This window comes from Salmo trutta, chromosome 12, assembly GCF_901001165.1.
Source record: "Salmo trutta chromosome 12, fSalTru1.1, whole genome shotgun sequence".
Classification (NCBI taxonomy): Eukaryota; Metazoa; Chordata; class Actinopteri; order Salmoniformes; family Salmonidae; genus Salmo; species Salmo trutta.
In genome coordinates this window covers 27,205,433-27,218,807 of record NC_042968.1, presented here as the reverse complement: position 1 = coordinate 27,218,807, position 13,375 = coordinate 27,205,433, and the positions used below count along the sequence as shown (strand labels likewise).

General features: G+C 42.7%; 1 protein-coding gene across 1 annotated transcript in view; it reads right to left on the bottom strand.

Moving 5' to 3' along the window:
• Positions 1-12,085, bottom strand: part of LOC115203289 (protein naked cuticle homolog 1) — a 32,626-nt gene extending 20,541 nt beyond the window's left edge. The window contains exons 1-3 of the mRNA XM_029767850.1: positions 11,717-12,085; positions 11,557-11,589; positions 11,137-11,276 (exon numbers count right to left, since the gene is read on the bottom strand). Coding sequence (XP_029623710.1) covers positions 11,137-11,276; positions 11,557-11,589; positions 11,717-11,741 — 198 coding nt within the window. The 5' untranslated portion in view covers positions 11,742-12,085. The remainder of the gene's footprint in view (positions 1-11,136; positions 11,277-11,556; positions 11,590-11,716) is intronic.
• Positions 12,086-13,375: the final 1,290 nt, after the last annotated feature.

Genomic DNA, 13,375 nt, shown 5'->3' with positions numbered 1-13,375 from the left:
GTGGCCGGGTGCTGCAGACTGTTCTAGTGCCCTCGCCAATTCGTTGATATACATGTTGAAAAGGGTGGGGCTTAAGCTGCATCCCTGTGGGAAGAAATGTGTGTTATATGCCTATTTTAACCACACACTTGTTGTTTGTGTACATGGATTTTATAATGTTAGATGTTTTTCCCCCCCAACACCACTTTCCATCAATTATAGCAGACCTTTGTGCCAAATTGAGTTGAAGGCTTTTTTTAAATCAACAAAGCATGAGAAGACTTTGCTTTGGTTTGTTTGTTTGTCAATTAGGTTGTGCAAGGTGAACACGTGGTCTGTCGTATGATAATTTGTGAAAAAGCCAATTTGACATTTGCTCAGTACATTGTTTTCACTGAGGAAATGTACAAGTCTGCTGTTAATGCAGAGGATTTTCCCAAGGTATGCTGTGATGCATACCCAACAGTAGTTATTGGGGTCAAATTTGTCTCCACTTTTGTGGATTGGGGTGATCAGTCCTTGGTTCCAAATATTGGGGAAGATGACAGAGCTAAGGATGATGTTAAAGAGTTTTAGTATAGCCAATAGTCAGTCTCAGTCACCCCCCTTGCCAAAGCAAGTGAAATAGATGAACAGTAAACATTACACAAAAGTCTCAAAAGGAATAAAGACAATTCAAATGTCATATTATGGCTATGTACAGTGTTGTAACGATGTGAAAATAGGGAAAAAAATAAACATAAATATAGGTTGCATTTACAATGGTGTTTGTTCTTCACTCTCTCGAACACATTCTCCGCCAGCCAGCCCAGCCACTATGACGAACCCTCTCTGGGAGAAAGCCTCCATTCCCAGAGGGAGCCAGGATTGGAAAGGAATGGAGACCGCTTGTCACTTGGCCTTGATTTACAGGTGGCCCAGTCTGCCAAGAGTAGCAAATCACTATGTTATAGCCCTTGTCTTTGAATACAGAGTGAAGTGAAGCACATTTCTAAAGAATGGAAGAGATGAGGGGAGAGGAGTCGTACAGGCAGCAGAGACAGTGTCACACCTCATCTCTGTCTGAGGGCTTAAAACTGCAATCACATACCTCTCACCGCACAGGAAATGATGGAGCTCTTTGGAAACATCTAGCTATACTGCCAAGCAGCAGCAGAGAGCGAGAGCTGTATGCGTTCCAGAGGGCTTGACACAGTGTGTCTAGGAGATCTGGGTAATTAGTTGAAGTATCATGAGTTGGTTTAGGAGGTGGTGCTGTAGGGGTATGTGTGGGTTCAGACGCAGGTCTAATGTGCTTCAGAATGTGGGAGGGGAAGTAGAAAGTGACAGGCACTTCAGCCTCACCACAGACAGAGCACTGGGGAGATATCCAGCTAAACACACCTCTGTTCTCTACCTTGTCAGGAAATGACATCTGGGCCTACATCTGCTCTGACTGCCCTTTTTTCAATGTCCCAAGCCATTATGTAAAGGGACCATTCACAGCCACTTCCAGATAGTTGTGTCTTGTTTTTAAACCTAGGACAAAGGTGGAATAAGGTTTAGGTGAACATTTTCTAAGGCTGACATGGGAAGGAACCCAGAGACCTGGAAGACAGAGACAGAGACACACACACACTTTATTGGAGCCTATATGAGGAATTTTTCAGCCCAATCCAGACAGACACCCTCCACGTCATATGTAACTCTCTCATGTTGAACTTCAAACTTTACACAAACATTATTTTTAATTACAGACAACTTCTCAACTTAGCAAATAAACACGGGGGCAGAAATAACCACTTCCAACTCCAGAGAGCACTCTGGTGCCAGTGGCAGGTTTAAGGGTTTCTATTCATAGCTCTAACCAGAATTAGTGGTCAGGGTTAGCTGTCAGTTGGTCACGATAATGAACTTTGGTGGAGCATGTTGTTCACGCTCGTGCTTGACTGAATCCCCTGCAAGCACACACACAAACAATCACCTGCACAGCACGTGTGTGCACTACCGCACACGCACACACAGGAAAAGTTACCAGTGACAAACCAATCAGGAAACGGGTACTCAAACAGGAAGGAACAAAACAAATCTCTGAGCACCCCACTCACAGAATCCAGAACTCAGTCATTGAACCTCTCACTTTTGTTGGTTTCAAAGATCTTGGGAAATGTGTAGCATTAGCAGTGGCTTCATAATCTCAAGTGAAAGTAGCACACTGACGGCATACAGGCGGATTGGCTTTGAAGCATCAAATATGAATCGGCACAGTCAGTTTGTTCCACTTCCACCGCCTTCAGGCAACCCCTGTATTTCACTCACAGATTTCAAAATATGTGAGGTTCCACTGATACTGCAGCAGTAAGTTAAAGCACAACCGTTTCACATAGATATCTCCCTCAGAAGGAGGAGGTGAACGACACACTGCATTTGAAACAGTATTTCCATCTGCCCCAGGTGTACCTCAGAGAGGGATGCAACTTAAGCTAGGCCCACCACAGTCCAATGTCTGGGCAGACTTCAGCTAGACGAACACTGAAGCTTCTGGAGTGGAAATGACCCAGAAATGTTACACAGTGTTTAGTAATTATAGTTGTGCTATATGAGTTTAAATGGTGTAGCAGAGGCAAGACAGTGAGGCTTGTGTTAACCTCTGCCTGGTGAGGAAGCCTACAGCTCAGGCCCCTGGATGTTCCTACACACTCATCCCTGTCCCCTGAGCACTGTCATTAGCCCAGATTCCCCCAGCTGCCCTCATCATCCACACAGACACACCACATGCATACACAAACCAACAAAAACAACTCTGGGCAATATAATCAGAGGCCATGGAAGAAGAACCAACCAGCCACGCACCTCCACAAACCAGTAGTCACAGTTAAACGCTTGACAGCCTGTGGCCACTTTACATTCAGTTCCATTCAGAGTTCACACAGACCAACTCCATCTCTGGTTAAGCACTCTTCCGGTTGAGGTTCCTCTGCCTGTGTTTAGCATGAGTAATGGGTTTAAGGTTAACAGCCAGGCCAAATGGGCCTTCAGGGACTCCTCCCTGGTCGTCCTGACCCAGTGACAGGCTGTGACGTGGGGTAAAGTCCTCTCCTCTCTGGGCCTCACTCAGGCACCTGTGGAGCATAAACACACCAGAGAGCAGCGGGGAGCAGGGCCATTCCTTTACAGCTGCCCCCCCCCCCACCCCACCCCCCGCTCCTGTCCTGTGTTTGGGCTTCACTCAACCGGAAACATCCCCTAACAAACAATCCAATGCCACCTCCAGCCCATGCCAGCTCCCTCCAGCCCAGGTCGAAAACATCCCCCAACAGGCAATCCAGGCCCAGGTAGGCAACCTCTCTCCAGGCCAGGCCCAGGGCCCCTGGGTCCCAGGCGCCATGGGAAGGACCTACATCCCACACTGGATGTCAGGAGGCCACAATGGTCCCAGAGCTGTTTATCTATGCCCCACTTCCTCTGTTCTCGCTCTGCCTGTCACTCAGGTGACCACAGGATTCTAGTGGTCATCCTGTGTCTGAAGCAGAGAGTAACTACTCCAAGAGTTGTAGACTGGAGACCATCATTGGTGTCTCCCTGTGTCATCCTACTAATGAAAACATACAAATGTGGAAGTAGACTAAATTGGTATTTGGCAGTTACTAATCCTAAATCAACAACTAAATAAATATGTTGAGAGAGAGTGTGTGTGCCTGACTGTGTCTGTGTGTGATTGCAGTTTTACTCAGATTTATTTAAAACAAAATTATATACACCTTTATTTAACTAGGCAAGTCAGTTAAGAACAAATTCTTATTTTCAATGATGGCCTAGGAACAGTGCCTTGGTCAGGGGCAGAATGACAGATTTTTTTCCTTGTCAGCTCGGGGATTTGATCTTGCAACCTTTAGGTTACTGGTCCAACGCTCTAACCACTAGGCTACCTGCTGGTTACTGGTCCAACGCTCTAACCACTAGGCTACCTGCTGGTTACTGGTCCAACGCTCTAACCACTAGGCTACCTGCCGCCCCAGATGACGATCTTGTCCTATTTATAAGAGCCATATACATGCAGCGACTGACTGCTCAGTCAAATTATTCAGTGCTTACTACCATGGGCCGGAGCACAACCCACAGGGGGACCACATAAACAAACAAGAGATGATTATTCAGGGTTTAAACGCTTAAACGCCCACTTCAGCAGAGCCTTTTAAGTGTGTGATTAAAATGGGCACTGAGCTTCACATGGAATGCTCAGCGGAACCCAGCGCCACCACAGGAGTTTCTTTCCCGCTCAATCTCTCCCTCCCCCTCTCAGTCTATACATGGTCCTGCCTCACACGCTCCATCTTTACCAATTCTTCCTGTCCCATATAACATCCATTACTACCAACAGTCTCTGTGACCATCCCTTTTCAATCAGCCAGTGTAAAAAATAAATAAAATGGGGATATAGTTTACCGGTATAGGATCTGAATTTGATTACTCTTTTGTAAAGCAGGAAGTGCAAACTTGTAGTGTATGAGTTTAAAATGCTTCTAAAGTTTGTCATTTCCAATTTGAAATTTCAGACTTGATTTTCCCTAATGAAAAATGTATCAACTCCTAAAAAAAAAAACATTAATTATAATCCACATTTAATTTTGCTGCAGGATTATTTTCCTGCTGTAGGAAACTGGCTCAAATTAAGATCCTACATCTGTATTTGCTTTCTAGATCGTTGTTCTGTGTCTGATGCATCCACACATCAAAAGGATAAAGAGAAGCGAGCATCTCATCTCAGCGTGATGATGTCAGCGTGATTAGCTCTATATTTAGATGGATAATCTGCTAATTAGGCCTTTCACTGATACTTAATATGCACACACTCATCAATTCGATAAGCCATCTCAAAACCGGAAGCTATAAACTCTGTCACAAAATAAAGGCAAAGGGAGAGTCAAAGAGAAAAAAATCAATCCGTGGTCCGTAGTGTTAAAATTACACAAAAAAAGTAGCTCTTCTAGCATACAAACAACTCCTACTGAAAGCCAAGCATCATAAGAGAAGAGAGAGGAGAAGAGAAACACTTCCAATTGATCCTGGGATATCTGTAGCTCCACAGTGAGCAGATATTTGGGGAAACAAAGCTCAAATCTCAGCTGCTAATCCCTGGGGATTCAGAGCACATTCCAGGGACTGCTTTGATCTCCTGAGTGCATCCGGACAGCCCATCCCAGACACAAACGTCTCATGCCGTCCCCCTGCACACCCCCATACCTCACATGCTCAATCACAATTTTTACACATTCACACATATAAAGAATCAGATCAAAACATCACACAGACATGGAACCCAACAATAAACCGAGACAAAAATCAACAATGGAACAATATTGTGAAGATACTCAACCTAAAATGAATGGAGGAGAACCGTGTGAGATGTAGCACAGGAGTATCACAACACACAACAGAAAGTTGTAAACAACAGGGCCAACAGATCTAATGTCTGTGTATCAATACTTTTACCTCATTTAGTATATCATTATCATCTCCTTCTTTCACCGAAACCATTTCCGGCAGTCCCATTCACAACACCCAATGAGGGCTTCACATTGTCACATAGGGTGAAATTCCTCCAGCTATGTAATCTGTGACACACGATCCGGGAAGTGACATTAATGCCACCTGTGTCTCCTCTCCCTCCCAGTCCCCCAGATACGTAAACGACAACCCAAGACTTCTTCTCCTCTATTCTCATTGTAATAACAGAGCCAGGTGCATGTCCCCCTAGTCCCCAGCCCTCTCCCCAAAGGCAAACGCTTTCTTTTCTTAGACCACAGCTCCAAACTTCTCCCAGCCTCTTCAAAGACCAACAACAGGCCTGTCCTCCCAGGGGGTGTGGAGGGGTACGGCCTGGTGGGAGAGGGGCACATGACACACTGTCACGCACAGCACATAGGGGGACAGCTGGTGGGAACAGCACAGGCATGGGGAGAGGACAGAAAGCGAGAGAAAGGACAGAAAGCGAGAGAGAGGACAGAAAGCGAGAGAGAGGACAGAAAGCGAGAGAGAGGACAGAAAGCGAGAGAGAGGACAGAAAGCGAGAGAGAGGACAGAAAGCGAGAGAGAGGACAGAAAGCGAGAGAGAGGACAGAAAGCGAGAGAGAGGACAGAAAGTGAGGAGTAAGCATTTGAAAGGTGCATTCAGCACTGAGACAAGGACCCTGTGCTTTTGTGAAGACAATAAAAAAAACACTACAGGAGAAGTAAGAAAAGAAGCTAGGCCACAGAACTGCCATGTCTTTTATCAGACTCAGAGGCTGAGGGTAGCACATTTAAAAGCTTTACTTCAAAAATCAGAGCGCTGGCTCCCAGTGAGAAACACTGGGATGTGGGCAGAAGTTCTACTCTGTGATTCATTTCGGAATGCCATTAGTTGTCAGATGTACCTTAAGATATTTTGTCCCAGTTTTGTATGGGTTTAGAACCTAAATATTAGATGGAAGGTTTTGAAAAATGTGCTTTGGAATTGTCAGTCCAGAGCAGTAGCATCACTGGGGCCTCCTTTTACTACACAGAGGGTTAGGCCTCACAGAGGGGGCATATATATATATAAACGTCCCTGGCCCACTTCAAATGCAGTCTAATTTCATCAGCAACAACCAGGCAAGGCCACAGGGTAAACACAAGAAACAGATGGATGGAGCCTGAGAGGGAAAATGGGAGAGGTGGAGAGGAGAGAGCTGAGATGGGGGGAGGGGGCTTAAGGGAGGATGAAAGTTACTGGCAAGGGTGTGGGGGAAAATGCGTTAACAAATCATCAAATTAAATCTTTGCAATTTGCTTTCAGCACATTGCAAATTCCCCAGACAGACCACTGGCTTAGGGAACAACTCACAACACTGCCTGAGGAGAACCGGAGAAGACAGGGGAGGGCAGTAGACCTTCAACACCTGGGCTCAGAGACTTCTTAAGACCCAACAAACCAGACAGGCATTGGAACTGCCAAATCATAAACTGTTGACTTCTCTACTTCTTCTTAATAATCTAGATTACAAACCTTTATAGGAGATATAAAAACAGCATAGTCAAAAACAAAAAGTGTGCTTAGAGTCAGAATTAAAGCTGGAATCCTTAGTGGTGAAACTAACACATCTGTTCGGGATAACACAACAACATAGAAGTTACTGCAAAGAACAAACCGTTTTTTCCCCCTCAGACATTATTGCACGCGCGATAATGAGACAAGGATTAAGTACTGCAATTTTTCCCCCCAAACTGCTCATTTCATTTGGATGCCGCTCACCTCCGTTTGTCAACCAAACAAAAAACAATAACAAAGGAACTGGGGAAAACAGTGGCGCTGTTTCCCCTAAAGTGGATTCTATATTTAAAGAGAAAATGTACCCAGCTCACCTGTTGTGGACCTCACATGACAATACCAGCTGTTCTTACTGCTCAGTTCCACATAAAATAACTCTGTTAACTTACTTACATTTTGATTTCAAATACATAAGAACAAGTGAGTTTAAAATCATCTATATGCACTAAATCTATATGCAAGAAAACTTTTCTTGACTCTGGAGTCTCTCCTCTCCCTACCACATAACATAACTCAATGCATATATACCTCAACCAATGATAACAACCTTGCTAATGTAATCAGCTCAACAAAACAAACATGTTCCATAAATGGGCATTTCATTTTAATGGAGGTAGACTATGGCAGTAATCCCCTCTCTCCTTTCAAGAATATGATAGTTTGGTTTGGGAGGTTTCAGATCAAAAGGATTCCAGTCTCAGACTCCCCGCTGCTGCCACCATCTGACCCACATCCTCCTGGACCCCAATTCAGCCGGGAGGCAAAAAGAACACGGCCTATAAAGTATATGTATCCTATACAACATGGGCCGCTTTTAAAGGCTAAGAGGGTTGTTTGCATTGCATTCTCACCTAGCTAAGGATTTAGCCCTTTTTCATTTGACAATACTATGGGGTTAGGGTATTTACTACGACTTATGGAAAGCAGTAACTTCCACGAACTTCCTGTGAAGATTTGTAATGCTAATGCTTCATGATAAGTTATAGATCATTTATAAGACATTTGCTAGTTAATCTCACAATTTAGAAAAATGTACTGTAATTTCAAGCATTGTCATACTTAAGTGTTTTAAAATCTAAAAAAACTGAATAAATCTAAAATGACAAATGGTCCCTAAAATAAACCCTAAAATAAAACACATGAAATGCCATGTCAAAGCAAGCAAACAAAATATGAAAAACATTACATTGAAATATTCAAGTTCTAAAGACCACTTTGTTGAAGGGAAAAAAACGAAGGGAAAAGCATCCAAATAAATATTGATGTCAGGAACACTTTTCGTCCTATTCTATTCATTTTCCCGCAGCGCTGTGAAAGCCATTAGGCACATAGAATTAAATCATTTATAAAACAGAAAACTCCGTGAGCCCAAATTGTTCAAAACCATCCTACTTTTTCAGTGGGGTTCCTTTTCCATCCTGGCCAAATATCACTTCACACCATCTGGCGAATTAAAAAAATGCTCCACAAAACAATCCCACCCTTTCACATGTATCCCACAATGCCCTCTGGTGAGTCTGCTGAAGTGAAGAGGGCCCACAGATACCCTAACTGTGCCCAGAGGGCTGCTACACTACACGGAACAGAACACCGAACCCCTTCCTACCCCGATGATGATGTCATAAGGAGGGTCCGATTACAATATGAAGATGTTTATTAGAGGCCTGACAGCATGTCAGGCTTAGTGGCTTTGACACCATGTGCAGGCAACAAGCAGACCTGAGGCTGACCCCATCACGGCACTCAGTGCTACACTTGATCACTCGCACGTCAATACAAACTGGGCATAAGTCATAAAAATCTCAGCCCGCTGCTTTTCTCGTCAACCTCCCTGGGCTAACAGAGCATCACACCTTCACAGCCCGCCGACCAATGTGCTGCTATTAAAAACACCTCACGGCAGGGATAGAGAAAACAACTGTACTTTAGACAGGTTGGACTTTGATCAAGATATTTTGACAGTGTGCATGAGGCCGATTGTCACTCCCTGAAGGAGTCCTTGACTTGGCTCCTTACCAGCATATCCCTGTGTCTTCCTCATACCAGAGACATTTAAATGAAATGAACCAGACTGGTCTGGTATGCGCTGCTATCGGTCACTTCCTTATGATAATGACATGAGAAATCAGAAGAAGCAAAGCAAAAAGAGGCATATGCCATCACATAAAAGATTCAGTTTAGATATATTCCTTTGTGTGCATTGCCAAAGTTTCAAAGTGCTGGGGTAACAAACGCTTGGGATAATCCAACTAGAGAAACAACGGCAAACACCTCTTGTTCAGTTAACACAAGGCTTTTCATGCACACAAGCATGAGCAGCTCACTAGAAATGCAATGTCCATGAAATAGTGTGACATGATTCTCATTGAATGCAACTTTAGCATGAAATGTAGCATGTAAACATCCCAATGATGGTATGTCTGTGGTCACAACATGATGGCCACATTGCTGGACAGAGTATTAGCTTCCCTCTGTTCCAGTGGGCTGAGTGAGCTCAGTAGCTGAGAAGTGGAAAAGTCCCGGTGGATTTTTTGATGAGCCCTCAATCCTCAAAAATGCTGCCTTTGAGAAGTGAGCATCCCTAACCAAAGAGGCTTACACCCGGTTCCTCTGAAGCTTTTCTCCTCTCGACAACACAGGTTACGTCCCAAATGGCACCCTATTCCCTATATAGTGCACTACTTTTGATTAGAGCCCTAGTCCCTATATAGTGCACTACTTTTGACCAGAGGGCTCTGGTTAAAAGTAGTGCACTATATCGGGAATCAGGTGCCATTTGGGATGCAACCACTGTGTTTACCGGGATGACAAATCTGAAACAGACATGACCTCCACCACCTCTACCCCAGCCTTACAATGCAGCCCTGTCACCAGTCTGTCAGACTGCAATGCTTTCAACTCAGCCGTGATCTATTACCTAGAGTATAAACTTTAGCAGCATCTGTTCTTGGTGGTGTGACACATTTGTTCCCATGCACCAAAAGTGTCTGATGATTAGACAGTTACCAAAGCAAGCAGTGTGTAGCAAGCCAGGGCTCCTTTTGTAAAAAGTTGTATTAACATATGCTGTTTTGTACTGTATGTTGAAACAAACATGGCTGAAAGACTGAAAAGTATTGTGGGAAAGATATTTGTTAATAGAGAGGTTTAAACACAAGCCTACAAAGTTTTCACTCTTAAATATTTGGTCCATAATGTATATGGGCCCAAGTGTGTACTGTCAACAGCCATGTCATTGTGTTAACATTTTCCAGAATCACAAAACATCCTTAACTGTTTACAATGGGAATGAAATGAACACACTGATAAGAATGATGAAGTTCGTGCACACGGAATTTTAAATAGCAGCTTTTACCTTGCCACACCTGCATGAGACTTCTAATGTGCCACTGCATTCAATAATTTCCATGTGTCTGGATGAGAGAGTGAAGAATGTCTATCTATGTTGCCTAGCCAACAAAGCAAATAATGATTATCTAAACAAACAAAAAAAAGACATATGCTGACTATCTCTATGATGTCAGCTTTATATTATCATTTTCCATTTTTTAATTGATATTATTAGTCTGACCTATAACTTTCCCTCAACTAGCCTATAACTAAACACACTGCTACTTTCTTTTTACAACATTTCTTCTTTTCAACTTCTGCATAATGCACAGAATACATATTAATAAGCAAAATTGCTTGAGAATGTCGCTGAATAGGTCTATGTCAGAAGCTGACTTTTTGCTTTACGAGTGTTTGAAGAAAAATTAAGCGGGCAACATCTGAAGACTTGTAGGATATTTATCAGGTATTATCATTCCATTGGTGTACTGCAATAAGGTTACCGAGAATCTACTTTTGTATGTATGTATGTATGTATGTATGTATGTATGTATGTATGTATGTATGTATATATGTATATGTTCTTAATTTGAAACAATCGATAAATTCAGTTAAACCTTAGACTACAATTTATCCCAGTAAAAATAAATTGCAGCCTTGGCTAAACCTCGAAAGGGAAGCTAAGAAAGTTAGGACCCTACAGGCTTCATTGTAACAAACATATTAACAATCTTGTTTTTGAAATCATAATAATTTATTGAACCATTTGTTTAACTTACCGGAGTAGACAAGCCGCATTTATTCGTGTGGTGACAGTCCTGTTGCTCAAGCCGCGAGCCCGTGCAATAGTATTTCTGTTTCACGAGCCAATCGTCAATTCCCTTCCTTGCCAAACAGGCATTAACTACAAAACTGTCGCCTGAAATCAACAAACAATGTGCATTATTACAATGTAAACAACATGTTACGGTTAGGTTACAATGTAACATCTTTCTTCAGCATTGTGTTTTTTTTTCCTAACTTTTCTTGAATGATAGCAGACTGTCTGATGTTGTTAACGAGTCGGTCATTATTGGTGCATGGATAAATGGGATGATAGACTGGAAATACTTTTAACAATGTATATTTTAAACAAATATAATAAAATATAGACAACAAATGTATAGCCTGTCCTAAGTGTAGGCCTATTGGCTACTCACCCTCCGGACTTTCCCTCGGTTTACAAATCGCAGCTTTTCGGGACAATTGTCGAGAGAAACAGAGAACATAAAGATAGGCATTACTCGAAAGTATTACCGCAAGTGAGCATTCAAATCAACGATTAGGGGTGACATGTTTCGGTAAAACATCGTATCTTACCATGTTTCGAGTGAAGTTTACCCATTTCTCTGCATTGAGTTGGGATTGAAAACCATCAAATGTATTTATAATCCAGAAATCAGCGATATCCAGACGATACAAGAAGCGTCCGTAAAGAAAGCAGCAGGCTGCACTCAGTACATCCTACGGCAACAGCGCCACACCAGCCTTTGATCCGAAGAAAGCTCCCCCCTTCGTCTCCCTTCCAAGCGTAAAGGAGGCGGTTACCAAAACCCGCACTTCTACCTCTGAATGAACATGATTGACACCTCGCCCAAGATTAGACGATTTGCAGGCAGGCCCTCTTCTGTTTTATTGGACGAAGGCGGCACATGAGAGCCAGCCGAGACTCTTTCGGAGTTTCCAAATATGAAAAGAGCAGTAATGCAGCAGCCCCCGTAACCACTACCACCATTCACAGCCAGCCAAGTAGTCGCAGTGGTCGTAGAGCAGCGAAATAGGGCTTAAAATGATATTTCGCAGGACGATAAAAAATTATGAATAAAAACATGTCTTTGATTGATAGACATGCAAACATAATATTTTATTAATCATATAAACTTTGGGTTAATTGCTTCCTATAATAACTTGTTTACAATTTTTATTCATAGTTCACACTGTGGGAGAGAGTCCTGAATAAACAAAAACGAATATTTATGGAATACAATTTATAATATTTATGGCACTTATAGAACACTTTAAAATTCCAGTTTTAAAACTAAAATAAACACAAGACAAACTAATTTGGGGCATACATTTGATAAACCATAAATGCCCTTCAGACATTTTACAACATACTGTATGAGCCTGTTGACAGGAAAGTTTGTGTCTCTATCAAGACACATTGCATTTTCTAATGTGTATAATACTAGCTACATTTCAAATCTCATGAAGTCCCATACAACTTGGAGACTTGTACAAGGTCTTACAAAAAAATGCCAATTATTGCTTTAACAAAAAAAGTGCACAATTTCACAGGATGGCCCACGTGGCCCAAGTGTAATGGCCCCTAAATTATCCTGGGCCTCTATAACAGTCAAGGCTATGTTTAAGTTTACAGGCCTGGTCAGCCTCCTGCAGCAGTTTAGATCTACCAAGCCAGGCAGCCACCTGCACCACCAACCCACATGCCTGAACAGTGTGCGAATTACAGGGGGGCTCAGACCCCCGAATGAGACATGAGCTCCCCTAAATGCAACAAAAGTGAAACTTTGGGGGGTCTCTAATTGAACCATTCTCCTATTTGTTTAAAATGCTATTTTGTACTGATACAGTGGTAAATATGAAATATAAAGCTTATTCCAAATGAAACCAACACCCCAGTCATGGTTTAAACAAGTGACAGTTGGTTCAGGTTCTTTCAATCACATTCACCTTTCTACTCCCCCTGTCTCTGTCTCCAGCTTTCACAAGCAAACTTGCAACATTGTTTCAACTGGGCCCTCACAGTTTCCATGCAGATGAGCTCGGGACAGACACAGCTGTATTTGAGTCCCGTATTTCAGCCCCTTTTCAGGAGTCCAACTTTTTTTATATAAAAAATACCCATTTGTCAGCAAGACACATCAATTAATTTAGGCTACAAGAGTGTAGATCTGATGACAATCGCAGAAGGTCATCATGCTACACTTTATGGTGTTTTGGAACATATGTCGCTTT